The sequence below is a fragment of the Ammospiza nelsoni genome, chromosome 6 (genome assembly GCF_027579445.1).
Source record: "Ammospiza nelsoni isolate bAmmNel1 chromosome 6, bAmmNel1.pri, whole genome shotgun sequence".
NCBI classification, from domain to species: Eukaryota; Metazoa; Chordata; class Aves; order Passeriformes; family Passerellidae; genus Ammospiza; species Ammospiza nelsoni.
Genome location: NC_080638.1, coordinates 20,693,620 through 20,712,143, shown reverse-complemented (window position 1 = coordinate 20,712,143; position 18,524 = coordinate 20,693,620). Strand labels below are relative to the sequence as shown.

Genomic DNA, 18,524 nt, shown 5'->3' with positions numbered 1-18,524 from the left:
GGAGCAGAAGAGGGAAGAAATTCTCCTTGTTACTACTTTAAAACAACCAAACTCCTGTCACTGAATATATACAAGATTCTAAAAATGAGTAACTCTTTCATTTGACTCACATTATGCTTAAAGCACAATATACAGCAGCAGTTCTCATGCTGGCTTTAAGGAATGCTCATGCTGATGCACAGCAAGAGTTTAATTTCCACATCTCAAGCAGTGCAAACCCCTTTATCTATAAGGGTAGATTTGCTGTGGTAAAGAAGCCACTAAGATAATTGTGAATTCAGGTACCTGACTCACTGTGAAACCTGCCAGCTACCTCACCATTAAGGCAAACAACTAGCAAGAACTGATGCAACTGTGGGTATTTATCCCTAATATATCTTTTGTACAGCCTTTAGGAAAGGCCCCTTATAGGAGCAATTCATTACCAAGCATTGCATGGGTAGCATCAGCTCACAAATCTGCGCCCCAGCACATGGGCATTCACTTTTTCTGAGTTCAGTAATGAAATCAGTGTGAGCAGAAGCTGAAGTATCATTTGGATATGGCTGCATTTGCAGCCAAATCCTTTGTCTTCAGCTATGGCAGAGGATCATTTATGCTTTTATAGCCCTTCCTGGAGACAGTTTTGCTTCGTCATCTTAGAATCACAGAATATCTCAAGTTGTATTACTTAACTATTGAGTCCAACCCCCTGCTCTTTGCAGGACCACCTAAAACTAAACCCTGTGATCAAGAACATTGTCCAGACACGCCCTGGCTTAGAGCTATACTGAGCCAATGCCCAGTGTATTGAAGGAACATACTTTACTTGGCACTGCCCTTACTTCCAGGCATCACTTCTTTGTGCAAAATTCAAAATACCAAAAGCATTCCAAAACTGGCAAACCTGGATGTTGCATTTGTCATCTATTCCTTGTATGGCATGCAAATACACCTATACCTCAGCCTACCTCCCTTAGAACTTCTTGCCAAGAGGCCTCTCACATTGCTTTCAAACACAAGAAAGACAACAGAATCATGACCTTTCCCAACACAAATGGAAAAACAATAAATCAGAGTAAAATTAAATCTACAAGAAAGAGATTCCAGTGTCACAGAAAGGCTTGGCTTGTTTTGGTTTGTGTTTTTATGTGGAAGCAAGTAAAAAAAGGTTCCTCTTAATAGATATTTAAATTTAGTTAGAGAGGAATTTAAATATGTAAAATGGATCAAGAATTAATGATATTCAGGCCATGCGAAATTGCTGCAATGAATCTGCATAATGAGTAAAGTAAAATTCTGTAGCATTTACTGAAATATTTTATCTATATACTGCAGCAAGCATTACATATTTAATGAGAAATAAAAGAAAATCCTGAAAAATATTTTTTTTAAAACTAGGGGTCCAGAAGCTTCCAGAAGCTGCACGAATCTGGACTAATTCTGACATTGTGTAGCTCTGAGTGTCCTTGCTGAAGTTAAAAAAATAGAATAAAAAAAGAACATTAGCTGAAGTCCCAGTTTATCCTACCTATTACAGCTTCATAGCCAGAGAGCCAAGCTAGTAAAGACTTTTGAGAGTGAGGTGGGGAATATTGAAAATATTTTGCAGGTATCAGCCCTGGATAATAGGTTTTAAAATGCTGTCCAACTAATTCTAGTTCATATACTTTGACTAACTTGATACTATCAGAAAATTATGTGCAATGAGAATAAGAACTTTTGGGAATGCAACTGACAGGGAGAGGGAATTCAGGAAGTCAAGTGACTGCTTACAGGAAATATATCCACTTAGAAAAAAGATGAGGGTTTTGGCATTCCTTTAGAAGGCCTGCAGTGATAGCTGTATGCCAGTGATACTGGACACAGCAGAAAGAATTGATATATTTTCCAGAAACATAAGAGAAACATGCTGCTGAATGCTGTTTACAAAAACCAGCTCAGTCTGGGAAGGATGCAGACACATAGCTGCTGTACAGGAGACTGGGATCAGGGTTTAATCACAGTTAGCTGGCAAGATACACAAAAAACATCTAAACTTCCCTAAATGTGACTGACCTGAACCATATGGTCAAGCCACAGAAGGAAGGAAAAAGCAGAGGGAGTAATCCAATATTCTGAGACTGCAGCTTTGCCCAGCAAAGCAAAACAAACCTGCTCCACACAGGCAGAACAGGGTGCAAACACCCAGCTCCATTTTATCTGGAAACATTCACTTCAAGTGGTACAAGTTACACCAAAGGTGCACCAGAGCTGGAGTGAGAAACAGATAAATTCATGTCATTCACAGTGCACAATGAGAAGCATGAGGAAAGTCTATCTGCTTAAAAGAGGTGACAGGTATCACCTGAAGTATCTTCCAGGTAAAAATGGAGCAAATAATTTGCTGCTGGAGACAAGATTGCTGGAGACAATACATTTGTCTTTCTCACAACACTACAAACTACCACTGACCCACAGAACTCACTAAATCCTAGGAAGGGAACTCCAGGAGAGGAGAAAGAACAGCTTCTTGAAAGGAGACATTGCACGCAAACAGGGGACTCATGAATCAAAATAATTCTGTTCATAAAGAAAATAAATGTGATCCTTAAGCAATGAAAGCAAGAAAAAATTCAGGATGGTCCTAAATCAGCAAAATTACTAAAAGAAGGTCCCCAAGATCGTGAAATTTCCCCTCTTTTGCTCTGCTTTTAACTGGCCTATTTGCTGGTAGAATTACACAACCCTTCTAAATGACTGCAACCAAATTTTGGTTCCTTTCTCAAATATTTATGCAATTGCTCAAGTTAGCTTAGGGAAGGCATTCAAACAAATTAACAAAACAAACAACCAAACAAACAAAACATAGATCAAGAAAACTACCTAGTATGAGAACTGAAGTTCCATTTGGAGACATGAAATTTCACTAGTCAGTTATTCTTGAAAGTTACAAGGTGCTACCAGCTCCTACTGAGTAGGCCACTCACCACAAGCACAACCAGAACCATCAGACTCTGACAGCCTTTACAAACTGTGACTTCATTACCTGCTATGCCAGCAAGATTAGGTTCAGATATCCATCTAATACCATGTACTTGACATATCCAGCAAGACCATAGTGGTCCAACACAACTTCCCAAATCATTTCAAAGACCAGAGTTTGAATGTTCACTTTGCTAGGAGTATGTGGTCAGGAGCATCTGATTTACTTTCCAAAGTTATAACTCCCTTGCTTGTTGTTATGGGAACTTCAAGGTAGTGCAGAACATTTTCAAGCCAACAGAGGAAAACAGGCCTAGCACCATGGGTCTGCAAAACAATAAATTTATCTATTTACCTCCACAAAAGATATACACATTCCCAGAGGAGAACATACACTTGATGCCAGTTGCTACGTATGTATGTATGTATGTATCTATCTATCTATCTATCTATCTATCTATCTATCTATCTATCATCCATTATTAGTGATGGATATTTACTGCAAAGGCAATTTTAAAAAATTTATTCAGAGCAACTCTTTAGAACCAGAGAGAAAGCAAGCACGAACACCAAAAGTACAAAACTACAGGAAAATGAATTATATTTCAACACAGGCACAATACTTAAGGTTCCAGCATATCAATGATTAGTTTAGTCAAAGCATAAAAATCCAGAGTTTCATGATATACAGATGTAACTCAGCAAGACAAATACTGGCACAGCCTGTCCTTGAATTCATTTTTTTTGTTAATTACCTAGGTCGTTTACCATTTGTAAAGAGCTACAGAGTGCTCTCATCTGAACATTACCGATGTATGTTTACTTCAATATTCAAGAGAGCTAAAATCACCTAAGCATCCCAGGGCTTTTCTGCTCAAGAATTCTTTCTGATAGACATATACAGAAATAACATTCTATAGTTACATTTGCACCAGTAAACTCCCCATGTGGACAGGGATTTTGAGAACAGAATGCTTTTCCCTTCTGCAGGTAAACCCCCAGCAGCTTTTGTGAGATTCACTTAGCAGCCTGAAATCAAAGCAGCTCACATGCCCAAGTGACTGCGCTTTTGCACCTCTGCCCAAGCCAAGAGGAACAAAGTGAAGAGGTGGTCAGCACCCGTGGGTCTGCAGCTCCTGCTACATGGCCACTACAAAGGGCTCGTGTGGAGAACAAAAAGTCAGCTCCTTGCAACCAAGGAGTTAATTAGCAAGATGGGAAAGAGAAGCACATGGATGTTGGCATAAGGCAGACAGGGCAACAAAAGATGTGGAGCTTGGGAAAGAAATAATCCATAAAACTGAACAAAAAAGCTACATTCTTATGCAAAACCAGATTTCCTGTTCTCATCCCACTTTTTTGCCCTCCTTTGACAGAAAACCCTTGGCAAACTGTCTGGCCTTACAATGGAAAGGTGAAAGCACAGTATAAGCAGTTGGTCCTGCTTGTGCTATCTGCCAAAATGCCAAAAGCAGGCTGACCTTTATTCCCACTGCCAGAAACATGAGGTCAATATGAACCTCTAAAATGTTGTCCTGAGCATTCAGTGAGCGGTTTTTAAAAGCTGTGAAAGGGAAACTTTCCAAAGCTGGAAGGAGTAAAGGGAAAAGTCTCTTAGCAGCTACAAAACTACCTTATAAGCCTTTCAATTAGAGTAGGATGAGCTAATAAAACCGGCCCTTAAACCCTGGAGATTCAGTGTTTAAATTGTGCTTCTGGTTCACAATTGAAAGGCATCTCTTATGCGTGCTCTAGTACACAGAGGAATCAAGCCACATCAGAAAATGATTATATTACTTGACTAGACTCAAAAGCACACTGGAGACAGGCGGCAGAGTCAGCAGAACAGTCTCCAAAACCTTCCCTCCTATGTTCTATCACCATATCAGTGTTAGTTGCCTGCTTTTCTAAGATGCATCTTTAAAAAAGACCTATCAATCAGTGAAAAAAATAAGATTTCAAAGTATACCACTTTGTATACCATTCAACCTGTGAATTCAAAATATACATCTAGTTACACTGTTTAATTAAAAGGCATGTCCTAGCTATTCTTCTCTAAACAGCTTTTTATTGGTGACACACAACCCTCTCCTACTTCTCAGGGACACCATCCAGAGCAGTATTTTCTCAGTTAACAACTCAGCCACCACTGCTTTATCACAGACCTGTTCTGGAGGATGAATGAGAGGGAGCAGAAGTTTCTCCACTGTCCAAATGGAAAGATGTCCTACATGAACTTACTTTTAATAAAATCCAGAGAACTGTCAACCCTAAACACAGGCAAAAATCTCTGATTTCTACTACAAGGGATTACTTTAGTTCATAAAAACCTCTGTCTTTGGTGGGAGGTTTGTATGCAAAATAACATTTCAGTTTATCAGGCAGCTCCTCTCAACTCAATTCTTCAAGGATCAGCTCTGAAGCAGTGAACCCAAACCACACCAACACTGTGACTGTAGAAAAAAAGCCAAGTTCCTACCTGCTTTGCACGTCCTGCCATCATCTTCCAGCTGCACACCAGTGGGACAGGCACAGCTGTAGAAGGGGTCCCTTGGAGACAGCAGGCACAGATGGGAGCAACCACCATTGTTTTCCTCACATGGAGTGTGAACTTCAAGAAACAAAGCAGATTTAGTCTAAGTTTTCTAGAAGCCCATAAGCTCTGTTTTCTCCTTGAGGGAGAAATTACAGACCCCAAATGACTGCCATAAGCTTTAGTGCTAAAAAACAGAGGAATCACAACATGAAATGCTTATGAAATTACCATATGAATAGGTAATTATGGATAAATATTTCCCCTTATAAAAAACACTTGCAACTTTTTCAAGATTTCTGCAAAACTGTAGTTTCAATCATCATCTGAACTACTTTAATATAAAAGCACAAAATGTCTGGCTAATTTGACTTTTGTTACTTCCACTGACACTCACAGGAAAAAAAAAACAAACTGGTAAGGAAGGAATCCAAGCCTGATCTTAATGAAGTCAATGGCATCTGAGCTATTTTCAGCATATGCTGTTTCTCTGTGTGCTCTATTTTCTTTGTGACTGACTCAAATACTATGACCCAAGGCTGGGACATTCCTGGAGCTAAAAGCAATGACAAGAATTCAGCACAGACAAACTCTTATCTGGAGCTGTGAGATAGACCAGGGTGCTGTGCATACCCAGTAACCTCAAGGAAAACTTGCACATGTTCCATCCCCAGGATGAGGTCTAACTCCTTTTGCTTACTTTCAGGCCTGTTTACTCACATCCTATTAAATTAATTGGAATAACAAACACTATCTTTAGGGAAGCAGATTTTACAGCTGGCATAAAGAAAGAAGCCAGTCCAAATGGCAAGAGTATTTCCTCTGGACAAGACTTGATTCTTCCCAGAACTAGTCAATTATATACATTTCACAACACTGATTTTAAGTCCCATTCTCACAATCCTAAAAAACTCCAAAACCTCCAAAACCAGCTGTCACATGGAATCAAGTGAACATACAAAATACATGCAGCTCTACTCAATTTTCAATACTCTACTTCCTTTGAAGTAGCACCAGAGAATGTATAGAAAAATAGAGGCACGTGTGTGTCTACATGAAAGCTCAAAACTAAAACCCTTCCATACTAAGATGTGCACAAACTATTTGATATGTATTGAAGATAACCACGATCAAGTTTGGACTGCAAAAATGGCACTTATAAGTACAACATGAACATTATATATTTTGTGGCAATTTTAATTATTAAAAAAAAGTAATAATAAGCATTTCTTACAGATGCCTTTAAAGCAATGGCATTAAAAAGATGCCAGGTAAGTTGGTATCATCCTCGTTCAAATATTCCAAACCAAAACAAGTCACTGAATACTGCACTGGATTTTGCTACCAGCTGGGGCAGTGAGTGAGTTCACACCAATTGGGGCCAGAATACTCAAAGCAAGGCACTGGATTCAAGCACTTCTACCTTTAGCAACCAACCCCTTGACAAGTGTGCAGAACTTTGAAACTCCACACTGACCACTTTGCTGATTGACATTTTCCCTGCCAGAGAAGCAGCAGCCAAGCAGGGGTTTGGGGGCAAGCAGGACGTACAGTAGGGCTGTCGGTCGGGGCTCAGGACCTGGATGTCCATGGGTGAGTAGAGGGCAGACAGGATCTCCCTCCTCTTCTCTCCCGTCCGTTTGTTGCAGGCGTGGATGGAGCGTGTCTGCCAGTCCGTCCAGTACAGAGTGTCCCCAGACAGCGTCAGGGCAAACGGGTGGGTGAGGCTACCTTCAACAACTTTTTGCCTTTTGGGGAGAAAGAGTAAGGATTAAAAAATTGATTGCTTCCACTTGTTACCACACACATATGAAAAAATTTGCCTCCGTAGAAATTCACGTAGGAACTGTCATCTTTCAACAAATTCATGGGACCAAGAGATTCACCTGGTGATAAAAGGGACAAGCAGTCTGAAAAATGTAAAATAAGGTTTTACCCCTTCATAGCAATAAGGACACAAATATATTGGGTTTCAGAACATCATAGTATCCGATTCAGGCTCTACACTGTCCCCTTAAGTTCCTTAACTTCAGAAGCCGTGCAAATACCCAAACACAAGTGACTTTCCAAGGAAATAAGGTCCAAAGAGTGCTCCTCAGATTATAGCAGCATATGACATCTTTGCCCAGAACTTCAGTTTGCACTCAGTCTCTTCTTCCAGGAAAAAAAGGCAGAAATGACCTATGAGTCTCATTAAATGACCCCTCTCTTAATTTTGCAGCAGAAGGACTATTTTTCAGATTAATTTTTAATGTAGAGCAAAGGTCAGTTATATTTTTCCTAAAACTAAATATTTATAATAAAAATCTGAAACATTTGAGGTGGTTTTCCAATTACATACTGGCACATATCTGAGAATTAGATGAACTGGAAGCCACAAAACACATGACATTTCTAACATGTTTTCATAGGATCCCAAAATTTATACCAGTTGCAATAAATTTAGATTTAGTAGTTTTGAAGACATTTACTAAGCCAGAGAAAAGACACTGGACAATTCCTCAGTCAAAACTCTAAGGTACTCAGTTTTCACAAACCCATACATTTTATGTATACACAAAGGTATGCACACAACTTTCAAACCAGTGTTGTGACACAGCAAAGCACTATTCAAAATTTTTCATCATATGACTTTGAGAAAGCTGAAGTCTCAGTGTCATCCTGAAGGAAAATAAGGAACTTAATTTTCTTATAACTCTATTAAATCTGCATTCAATTTTTTTCCACTGAAGATGTTTAAGGAAAAACAAAAATCAGCTAACATTTGGCAGGGAAAAGACTCTGCTTCATTTTGAGCAGCACAGGTGATTATCTGCATTTTCCAGGGTAGAAGGGAATAAAAAACACCCCCAAAATTCTTGATATATATTCAGACATGGACGAGTCTAAAACAGACTGTGACATGCGCAAAAGTACCAGAATATACATGAGAAAACAAAATTATTCATAATATTTCTCTTCTAGAGATAAAATTGAAACTGTTCCAAAATTCTCTCTAATTACCACTACTTCTTACCATAAAACACAACAGAATAAATACAAATACTAATTTCACTTTCCACTCTTACCATTGCTCTTTCCTCTTCACTAATAACAGCACTGGCTGTATCCTAATATCATAACAGCTGCTTTCCACTATGTATTGCCCCTATTTCCATCATTCTTAGATATCAAGTCTCCCTTTCTCCTGTAATTACATCCCTTGAAATAGTTCCAGAAAATGTGGGTGCAAATTGAAGCTTGCTAAGAGGCAGATTGCTCCAGTAACATTAATCCACCACATGGAATGGAAATTTCCTTTTTATTTAGATTTTGAGGTAATCCTGAATGGATTCTGGGATGGAAGGGGTGGAAGCATTTGAAACATCACCCATTTCTTTATTGTCATGGATGAGTGAAACTTGCTCCATGTTTAAGGAACAGAAACAACTTCAGAAGTTACATCTAGTCTGAGCCCTTACTGAAATGCACCTTTAACACCAGAATCCAGGAGTCCCAACTTCACAGACATCTGTTTCAACATTGAACAGTGAAAAGGAAAAGGGAATAAATAAAAATTTCATTTAAAAGGAGTTATGATTCAGATCAATCTTCATGGCCTTTTATCAACATCCATAAGACTTTCAGAGTTATTACGCTGGACAATACGTACAAGTTTGCATGCAGTCAGACATCAAGAATGTCCAATATGCACCCTGTACAGGGATATTCTGATCTCAAGTGTGCATTTACATGCTCTTAGCACCTCAATAAAATATGCAAGAGAGCCAAATTTTTCTTAATGCAAAATACATTGTTATTTACTAAAACACTATTTGATTTATGGTCCAACAGAAATCTCTTTGGGAGGTGGGGCATGGATCTATCACAAAGTAATTTGGATAGATTGCTGGAATTAGTGCATTCAAAGTCTTTCTCCCTTTCGGGTGGCTTTTCTCTACCTTAAAATGAGCAGAATAGATTTTACTTGCCAATTACAACTTCAACATTTACACACACACGCAAGTAAAGTCTGTACAATTTGTATGTGCATGAAAACCCCAGAAAGAGCCTGGAAACCTCAAACTCTGCCACTCTCCCCCAAATCAGAGAAACATACTCTATGCTGAATCATATGAAAATCTTTCCTTCCGTCTAGGAACCTGCACCAGAGTGGGAGCTACCTCTGCCTTCCACAAAGGCCTTTTCCCTGTCTCCACTCTGGACTGTCAGTCAATACTTGTCACTTACTACAATGCCACCATTATCCAGCTCTTACACAATGCTCTCAAAGGAACTTGAGAGTGTTTTATAAAGGATGTCAATATTGCTATTGCTCTTTTATGACTGTGAAAATCAGGCATAGAATGCAACTCAGTAAAAAAAAAATTGAGAAACACCATGGAAAATTTTTTTGGGGGGAAGGCATATTATTCTATTACACAGAAATATGAAAAATAGAGCTCCTCCAACTTTTCACCAAGGCAAAACAATTTTATTGACACAGGCATTTTAAATGTTATGAAATCATGAAAATGTCATTTAAAACTACCTGGAGACCAAAGCCAGACAACAGTGCAGAGATTACTTTGGCAGGACATTTTACTGCATGTGACACTCACCCTTCAGGTCCAACACACCCTGCCCACTGAGCACTGCACAGAACTGAAGATGCAATCTCAAATGCCTAAGTCTGCCCTGCCTGAAGTGTCATTTCTCCATGTCTACAGAAGCCAAAACTTAACAGCACACTTGGACAGCAGCCACCAAAAAATTTCCACCCTGTGCTTTCCAGCAAGCTTTAGGAAATCTGCTTCCTAAGTCCTTGTGGTTTGAAACAACCCAGAATTGGTTAATTAATAGGCATGACATAAAGGACTTCTCTGGATGGGGCCATGGACAAGGGTGTCTCAATGTGTATTTCTTGTTGGTTAAAAAAAAACATTAACAATACTGTAAAAGCCCAGTCACAAGTTAAATGTTATATTGTCTAGGGTCAAGAATAAGCATCCCCAACTATTTTCAAGACAAGTAAGAGCCTAAAAAAGAAGAACCCTGCTGTACAAGAAGGCTGTGAACAGTCTATAGTGAAATACTGATACAAACAGTCTTACTCTTAAAACCAGTTTTATAGTATGTGAGGTTATTTTTTTGCAAGGCAATTAAGAATTGCATTTTTAAAAAAATGGGAAAGTATTTGCATTATTCTAGATTACCAGGGGAAAAAAGTCTTATTTCAACATGAACACAGAAAGTGAGAAATTACACCTTATTATAGACCAGAGAGCTTACCTAAAGGAGCCATCCAGATTTGCCCTATGAATGAAACTCAGTTTTGCATCAGCCCAGTAAAGTTTCTGCTCGTCGAGGTCTATCGTGAGCCCGTTTGGCCAGTAAATGTCGGAATCAACAATGATCTTGCGCATGCTGCTGTCCATCCCTGCCCGCTCTATCCGGGGCGTCTCACCCCAGTCAGTCCAGTACATGTATCTGAAAGAGACACACACACAAATGAGGCCACAGGACATGCAGGGATAACAGCTCTTTGCAAAGCCTGTAATGGTACAACGGTACATTACATACAGCAGGGTACGGACACCAGTGCTTACTCCCAAAACTTTTACACACTTATTAAAGCAAATCAAACTCCAGGCCCACAAGGCACAAAGTAAGTCCTTCATGAAACCATCTCACAAGTTTTGTGTATTTACCATTGTCTCCCAAAGCTGAGCAGTACCTGATTGTTATAGGCATTTATAACTGAGTATCATCCCTTTGTGGTCAGTTGCTACAAGTTAATATCCTGTATTGCAATGACCACAGCTTCACCTCCTTTTGCAAATCCATAGAGAAAAAAAGAATTAAGTCAAGTGTCCTGAAATCTGTTTCTGTCAAAAAAATAAATCACAAATCCATGAAGTCTTAGAAAGACATTACAATTTTGGAATTTTTTTTCCCCATTCCCATCCATGTCCCAGTTTCCCTATCACTCCACCTATGGGCAATGTAAGTAGCCTGAACAGACTCACAATAGGTTAACAGCACATACCAATTGGAAAGGACCACATCAAAGTGTGGCAAATCACACAACATCTGCACAAAAAGCTGAGATTGTACAGTTACAAGAGAAATGGTCTGGTGAGAAGAGGACAGCCAGTTCACAGCTGGTAAACATTACCCAGCACCACATATGCAGCCTGCAAGTTGCACATGCAAACACAACTCAGCTGCCTCAGGGTTCTCAGAGAAACACACTGTCTTCCCAATGCCATGACAGCCTTTTGGGCCATGGGTTTGTGTGAGGAAGCCTTTGCCCTGAGGGAGCTCTCAAACATAACCAGGGATCTGTGCCCTGGACCCATCACCTCCCCAGGCTCCCTGCACAGTATTAATCAACAGGAGCTCCAGATGGGCACCAGCTGGGCAAGAGCACAGAGCTGCATCTGAGCTAAGTCCTCTTAACACTGCAGCTCCAGAAAAGCATGGTAAAGAGACATCTATTCAGTCCTGCACAATGCTGAGCCAGATGTTTCATAACCTGGCTTATCTCAGACCCTTAGCTCCCCTGAGAAGACAGCACTCGCTGTGCAACCACAGTAGGAGCCACTAAGGAAGTAAATGAATGTGGATTGTGAAAACACACTTAAACTTTATGCTTTATTTTATGAGAGAGACTCCTGTCCACACTTCAGGGATGATGTAGGGACTACATTTGTAATTGCTGTCATGTTCCTCTGCAGGGGGATCTTGCTCTCCCCCCCTGCAAACTGCAGAGGCTCTGGAGCTGCTTTACCTGCAGCTGGGCCATCATTTCAGCCAAGGAGGAACAGGCAGCTCTACAGCTATCACCAGCAAATGTCCCTCACAACACACTTAACCTTAAAATGTTCAGATCTCCATGTGCATCCTCCACCCCAATTTAGGCAGATCTCCGGTTCCAGGGCAGTCACAGCACCCACACAGCAGCATATACAATCATGAGCAGTTTATCCCACTAAAAAGGGGAATATAATAATATAATAACCATGCAGATATAGACAGACAGATAGACATTGCTCACTTGTATCACAATCCACATACACCTGAGTGTGAGATCTAACAAGTTTTCGAGGTGCAATAAAAGACTCCATATGCAGGTGACTCCACAGGTTTCTGACACAGCTCACATGAGAGTGGCTGAGGCACAGTCATGTCCCCAGATGCCTTCCCAAAGCTTCCTCAGCTCCAGCAACCAGGACAGACTGACAGCTCCTGGAAAAGCAGCAGCAGTAGCTGAGAGCTGCCCCAGTTCACAGGACAACCTATGAATGTAAATTGCCACTCATTTTGGTTTTCCTTAACAAGTCAGGCTGTAATTTGTGGCAACTCAGACTGTGTGGGGAAGCAGCTATTGACAAACAACTGAAGACAGAGAAAAGTAGCCTTAAAAAACCTGTCTGCACAACCAGATGCTGAATCATACTGTGAAACTGATATGGCCAAACACTCATTTTTGGTCAGGTCAAATCAGTTGTCTGATCCAGCTCATCTGATCCTGCTCAGCTTGCATCACCTGCATCCAGCTCTACAGGAATAAAGACAGACAAAAGATAGACTGTTGAATGAAGAAAAACGTGGCTATTAGAAGTGACTTTGGGCCACATCATGTGGCTATTGAAATATGTGAGTGCAGACTAAAAAGGAGATTAGACCATTAGACAATTAGACCATGAAAGTTACTTAAAAGAAAAAACAAAGGAGACAAAACTAGCTAAGTCCTATTCAACCCTCAAAACAGGTTAAAAGGATGAGAAAACATCCCTTAAATTATCATGGAACAAAATTCCTGTCCTCAGGCCTTCCATTAAAATTTCAGCCTGCACTCTCAATGCATTCAGATGAAGGAAAAAAAAATATCTGTAAACCAAAGAGCCCTCATGGCTTTTCTATGATATTAAAGGAGCTCCAACTCAAGAGTCTCTTCCCAAAAAATAATGTCATTTAATTTCACAGGTGATGTGTGTTTACCCTTGGCCTCACAGAGACTGCTGTACAAAACTAGTACTTTCAAATTCACAAACTTGTCACAGGAAAATTGCATCTCTACATTTCAGCTCATTAGCAGGCACCAAGCTCAATGTTACTCAAAGGTTTAATACTGTGTGGTATTAGCAAAGTAGCTGCACCACAAAGGAAGGGTCAGCAGGATGAAGATGCACTTAGACAACATGGAGAACAATCTAAATGCAGGCAGCCTTCCTTCAAAGCACTTCTCCCTTGGTTGGATTTTTCTAAAGCAACACAGCCTGTCACCACCTTGTCCTGGCAACAGGCTGTCCCTGCAATCCCTCAAGTATCACACAGCTGATCTTCTCAGTGAACTTTTCAGACTATAATGAACACCTAAGGAGGTAAAGGTTTTCTTCCCTCTGCGTGCCCCACAGAATCCCATGGTCCATCACAGGAGCAGACACCAAGCCACAGAAAAGCAAATACAATTTTTGCATCCTTTTCAAAGAGGTTTCTGTCCTTTATCAGGCAGCAAGGTGCTGAATTGCCAAGAATTTTAGGAAATGTGCTCTGGCTTGGGGATCTCTCAACACATCAAGATCCTGAATTGGGAGTTTGGAAACCAATGTAAGAAGCTGCTCCTACAGCAGGACTGATGTTCTGTGGTCTAAGTGAGCCCATTTAAAACCATACCACTGCCAAATGAAGCACTTCTTCTCCGGTGCCCACCCTGGTGTTGACATTAGCATTCTAACAAGGAAAAGAAATGAGAAAACTCAAAGCCTTTCAGTTACCTTAGCAAATAATCAGTGTTACCAATGTTTCTGCAGCAAGGGGTGCTTAAACAGAGGGAGCAAAGAACAGCAGCAACCAGCCAGCTGAAGCCACCTGTGAAGCCTGCCCAGAGAAAGAGGCATTTCTCATCACCTCCCCCTAGGCCAGTCACTCACCTTTGAGTCTGCAATTAGCTAGGGCAGCCCTTTCCATCCCTCCTCTTCCACCTTTCTCTAGCCTAGCATCTAGGCTCTAATGTCTTTTTTTTTTTTTTTTGTAGCACAAGGCACAACAGAGCACTGGACATGAGACTCTAGCAAGCCATAAAATTTCATGTTTTAACTGCATGCTTGTAAGGGATTTTCAAGAATGCACAAAATGTCAAGTTTTCCCTTTTTTGCCCTCCTCTATTTTGAGTGACAAAGCTAGTTCAAATTAAGGTAAAAATACAGTGTTCTGGCTGGAACACAGAGCAACCTGAAGACAGACATTTTTTTGCACAAGTTATAAATCCTAAAGAAAAGAAACATCCATGGTTATTATGGAAAGAATTACACAAGCTTAACTAAACCAGCACTGTAAACTTAACTGGAACAGTAATAAGAGAATTTTTTGGGGCAGGGGGAAAGCCTCCTTGCTATGATTTGTCATGAAGAAATAAAAAAGGCTAACTATCCTTGAAATAACCCATGGATCTGATTAAAATTATTAGTCTCCTGTCAAAAGTACTGAAATCTGCTTGTACTAGCTTGTTTATCAGAGAAAGAGGAATACAGGAAAAACAGTGGAGAAATTAAAGATTTTAGTAATGTCCTGAATAATAATTAGGCCTTACAGCCTCCATCTTCCAAATGCCTGCAGTGTACAGGATCAATTCCTACACAAAAGCAGACACTTTTGGTTGGAGCTTTATGGGCAGGGGAGGAATATGGCAAAAAGCTCCAAGTAGCTTCTCAGAGAAAGGAATCAATCTGCATACTTTAATAGTTTATATGCAGGACAGGAACTGATTTTGATTCATCCTGATTTAAATTAACCTTCATTCAGGAGCCTGGAGTGATAACTGATGTGTTATTTCTGGGGCGGGGAGGAGGGGGGGAGAAGGCTTTCCTGAATTTATTTTTTAAAGAATGCTCAAGGGTCCACATCTATTATTGACCTCAGTATAAAACAAGCACTTGAAAACAGTCAAGACATCTGGGACAAATGATGGTTCAGGACTGGGGTTTTTTGTTTTTCAAATAGAATCTATTTTCCAGGTGTCCAATATATTAACAATCCCTATCATTTCCATTTCACCATTTAAAAAAGAAACCCCGCATTTGGGCCAGATAACATTTCAGAAAAATAAGTAGACTAAGCAAAGAGTCTCAGTCTGGAAATACCTGTGCTATTATGCCTCCAAGTTTTTGAAGCCAGCTGAAAAGATGCACACTGAATAACAATGAAGAGCCTAAGGCAAGCATTTGGGTAGGTTTTTTTGTTTGGTTGATTTTCTTGGTGGTGGTAGTGTTTTCAAATGTAAATTCCAGAGTTTTAAATACCCCTGGGCCAGGGCACGCCATAACAATTGTAAGAAACTAAAAATATCAAACCCAGTATCTCTGTACACATTAGATCGATCACATTTTAGGACTGGCATCTGAGGAGTTTTATATCCTCCTTGCATGGCAACAGGTCAACAAAAGTCTAACAGCACTGAGGCTGTCAAAGAAAATGAAAACATGAATTCCTAAAGAGCTAATGAGAGGAAAAAAAAGCCCTTGTGAGCAAAATTCACTGCTAAGCAGCTATTGAAATCAATACCATTAAAAAAAAGTAACCAAGCAGCACTACATATGCTCTAAACAAAAAGCAGACCTTGGACAAACTTGTGAGTTACTTTATTTACTTCTTCAGAGATGCTTAAGTGTCTCCCTCCCTCACTGATTTTAAACCTTAACTCCAGACTTCTAAGGCAGAAATGAAGGAGAGGCAGGCAGTAAAAGAGACTAACATCAAATGATAATTTCACAGCACTTGCACCAATTCTGTCCCTAAACTGATCTGCTGCACCACTTTGCTACAGCAAAGAAAGGAGCTGGAACAAAGCAGAGCAGAAGCCAAAGCTCCACCAAAGCCATGGTGTAAATGTACAGTTTCTCATGAACACACAGCCACCAAGAGTCCATCCAGTCCAGTAGCCAGAAGCACCAGACCCAAAAGAGTACATAAAATTCAGTTACTGCTCTATATGTAAGCACATACATGTCATGTGTTACATATATTACAAATACACAAGCTCTATATGTAAGCTTCAAGCTTCACAACCAAGCTTTCTATCAGAACTTAATTAAATGCAATTCAACTGCAGCCAACAAGGCCCTGGGTTTTGGGATATAAACTACCACATTGAATCAGGGCTTGAATGGTGCTTCCCTCCTATCAGAAGAATGGGACTGAAAACCACCTTGCAAAAACAAACAGATTTTGAAGTTGGCAAACTGCACCCCAGTGGGGGTTTTTGTTGGCTTTGTTTTTGGGTGAGTTTTTTTGTTTGGTTGGTTGGTTTGTTTTCTTTCCCCTGCTTAACTCATTTTAAAATTCCAGGTGCAGGAGCAAAACCAGAATGAAGACCATATTTCCCCTCAGTCTTAAAGCTGCAGGTTATTTTTTATTTCCCAGTGCTTCATGTCTCCTGTCATTATTTTTACAAAGATTAGAAATCAGGATTGTGCCCTCCAAGAGCAGCCAATCAGCCATCTGAGCTGGAAGGTATCACAGACATAATAAAAAGCAGCCAACGTTGCCCAAACACTTTTTCCATCTCCCAAAATGCAGTACAGCTGCCAAACCTTACATAACCTGCTTACACAAAAGGAGCCAGTTGTACAGATGATATAAATCAGTACAAACTTCTCCAATTTCAACAATGCTCTTGAACTTATACAAGCCCATGGCATAAAACAGGAGTTTACAGGAAATTGCTATGAAGTTTAGATTCCTGCACATTTAAAACTTACTTCCCCCATCCCACCTTTAAAGCTACAAAAACTCCACTGTGAAATTAAATATCCCCAACTGTTTACAGAAGTAAAGAATGTCTATCTCACATAGCATTAAGCTGCAAATTACTTTCTTTTTTTTCAAATTACCTTTTTATTTTCTTTTCTTTTTTTCAAGCACTGAATTTTGAGACCTAGATGTCCTTGACAAAATCATTACAACAAACCCAAAAATAGCCATAGCAAGTAATCATTACAACTAATCACATTGTATTCAAAAAATGTGTACAAAGCAAACAAAACCCTTGAGAACCAGCCTTCTCCACTACAGTTTTCCTACAATGTCTTTTATTCTGATTTATTCTTTGGAAACACACACTGGCAAGGTGTCCTTAATGATCTCTGGGGCGCTGTGATCAGCTCACAGCAGCGTGTCCATGTTTCTCTCCTGCTGAGGAGCCAGAACTGGGCACAGCACTTCAAGGGTCCTTTCACCAGCTCTGAGTGGAGAGGGAGGTTCCTGATCTGATGGCAGCACTCCTGATGAAGCCCAGGAGTGCTCTTGGCTTTCTTGACAGCAAGGGCTGTCTCACAGGCAGTCCACTGACCCCAGGTCCCCTTCTTTCACAAAATGTGGTTTACTTTAGGAATGGATAAATAGACCAAATCCCAATACATTCAACCCATTTTAAGACACACTGCAGACACTCAAAATTCAGTATCCTCACATGAAAAAGTGAGCAGAATGAACGGCTGAACTCTCCATCAGCTTGTGAGCTAGACCCAGTCATTACTCAACTACATCTACCTGAAGATAAACCTAGATTTCTTTCTCTTTTCATAAGGAAACACTGAATGAAAACCTATTGGGACAGTCAAAAAAAGAAATTGTATCTACACATTAGACTGACTTAATGGAAGATGGGTTGCAGCAAATGTACTGAACCACAGTAACCCAACTGTGTAAGTCAGGTGCTGGCGGCTCTCTAACCCACCCATCTCAAAACTGCTCAAATGTTTAGCTCAAACCAAGGCATTTTATGTTTCTCTGTGCTGATACACTTTAACTCAATGTTTAGGGAAAGATACACACCAACTAAAGACAGGAATTTGTCAAGGCACAGAACTTAAGCATGTTCATTTGCACCCTTGTAATTTCAAACAGTAATAAACAAACCCTGAGAACACCCTCAGTAGATTACGTGGAAAAATTCTTACTTTAGCTCATACTAATGCTTAATTTGACATGAAAAAAAAATTAAAAACATGTTTTGAGTTAAACCAAAGCAACTCATTCATGACAGAATAGTGCCAGTCCATCC

At 40.0% G+C, this 18,524-nt stretch overlaps 1 protein-coding gene across 1 annotated transcript in view; it reads right to left on the bottom strand.

Moving 5' to 3' along the window:
* The window catches only part of LRP5 (LDL receptor related protein 5), a 124,991-nt gene that overhangs the window by 68,808 nt on the left and 37,659 nt on the right, over positions 1-18,524 (bottom strand). The window contains exons 3-5 of the mRNA XM_059473775.1: positions 10,748-10,945; positions 7,028-7,224; positions 5,423-5,554 (exon numbers count right to left, since the gene is read on the bottom strand). Of these exons, the coding sequence (XP_059329758.1) occupies positions 5,423-5,554; positions 7,028-7,224; positions 10,748-10,945 (527 nt within the window). The remainder of the gene's footprint in view (positions 1-5,422; positions 5,555-7,027; positions 7,225-10,747; positions 10,946-18,524) is intronic.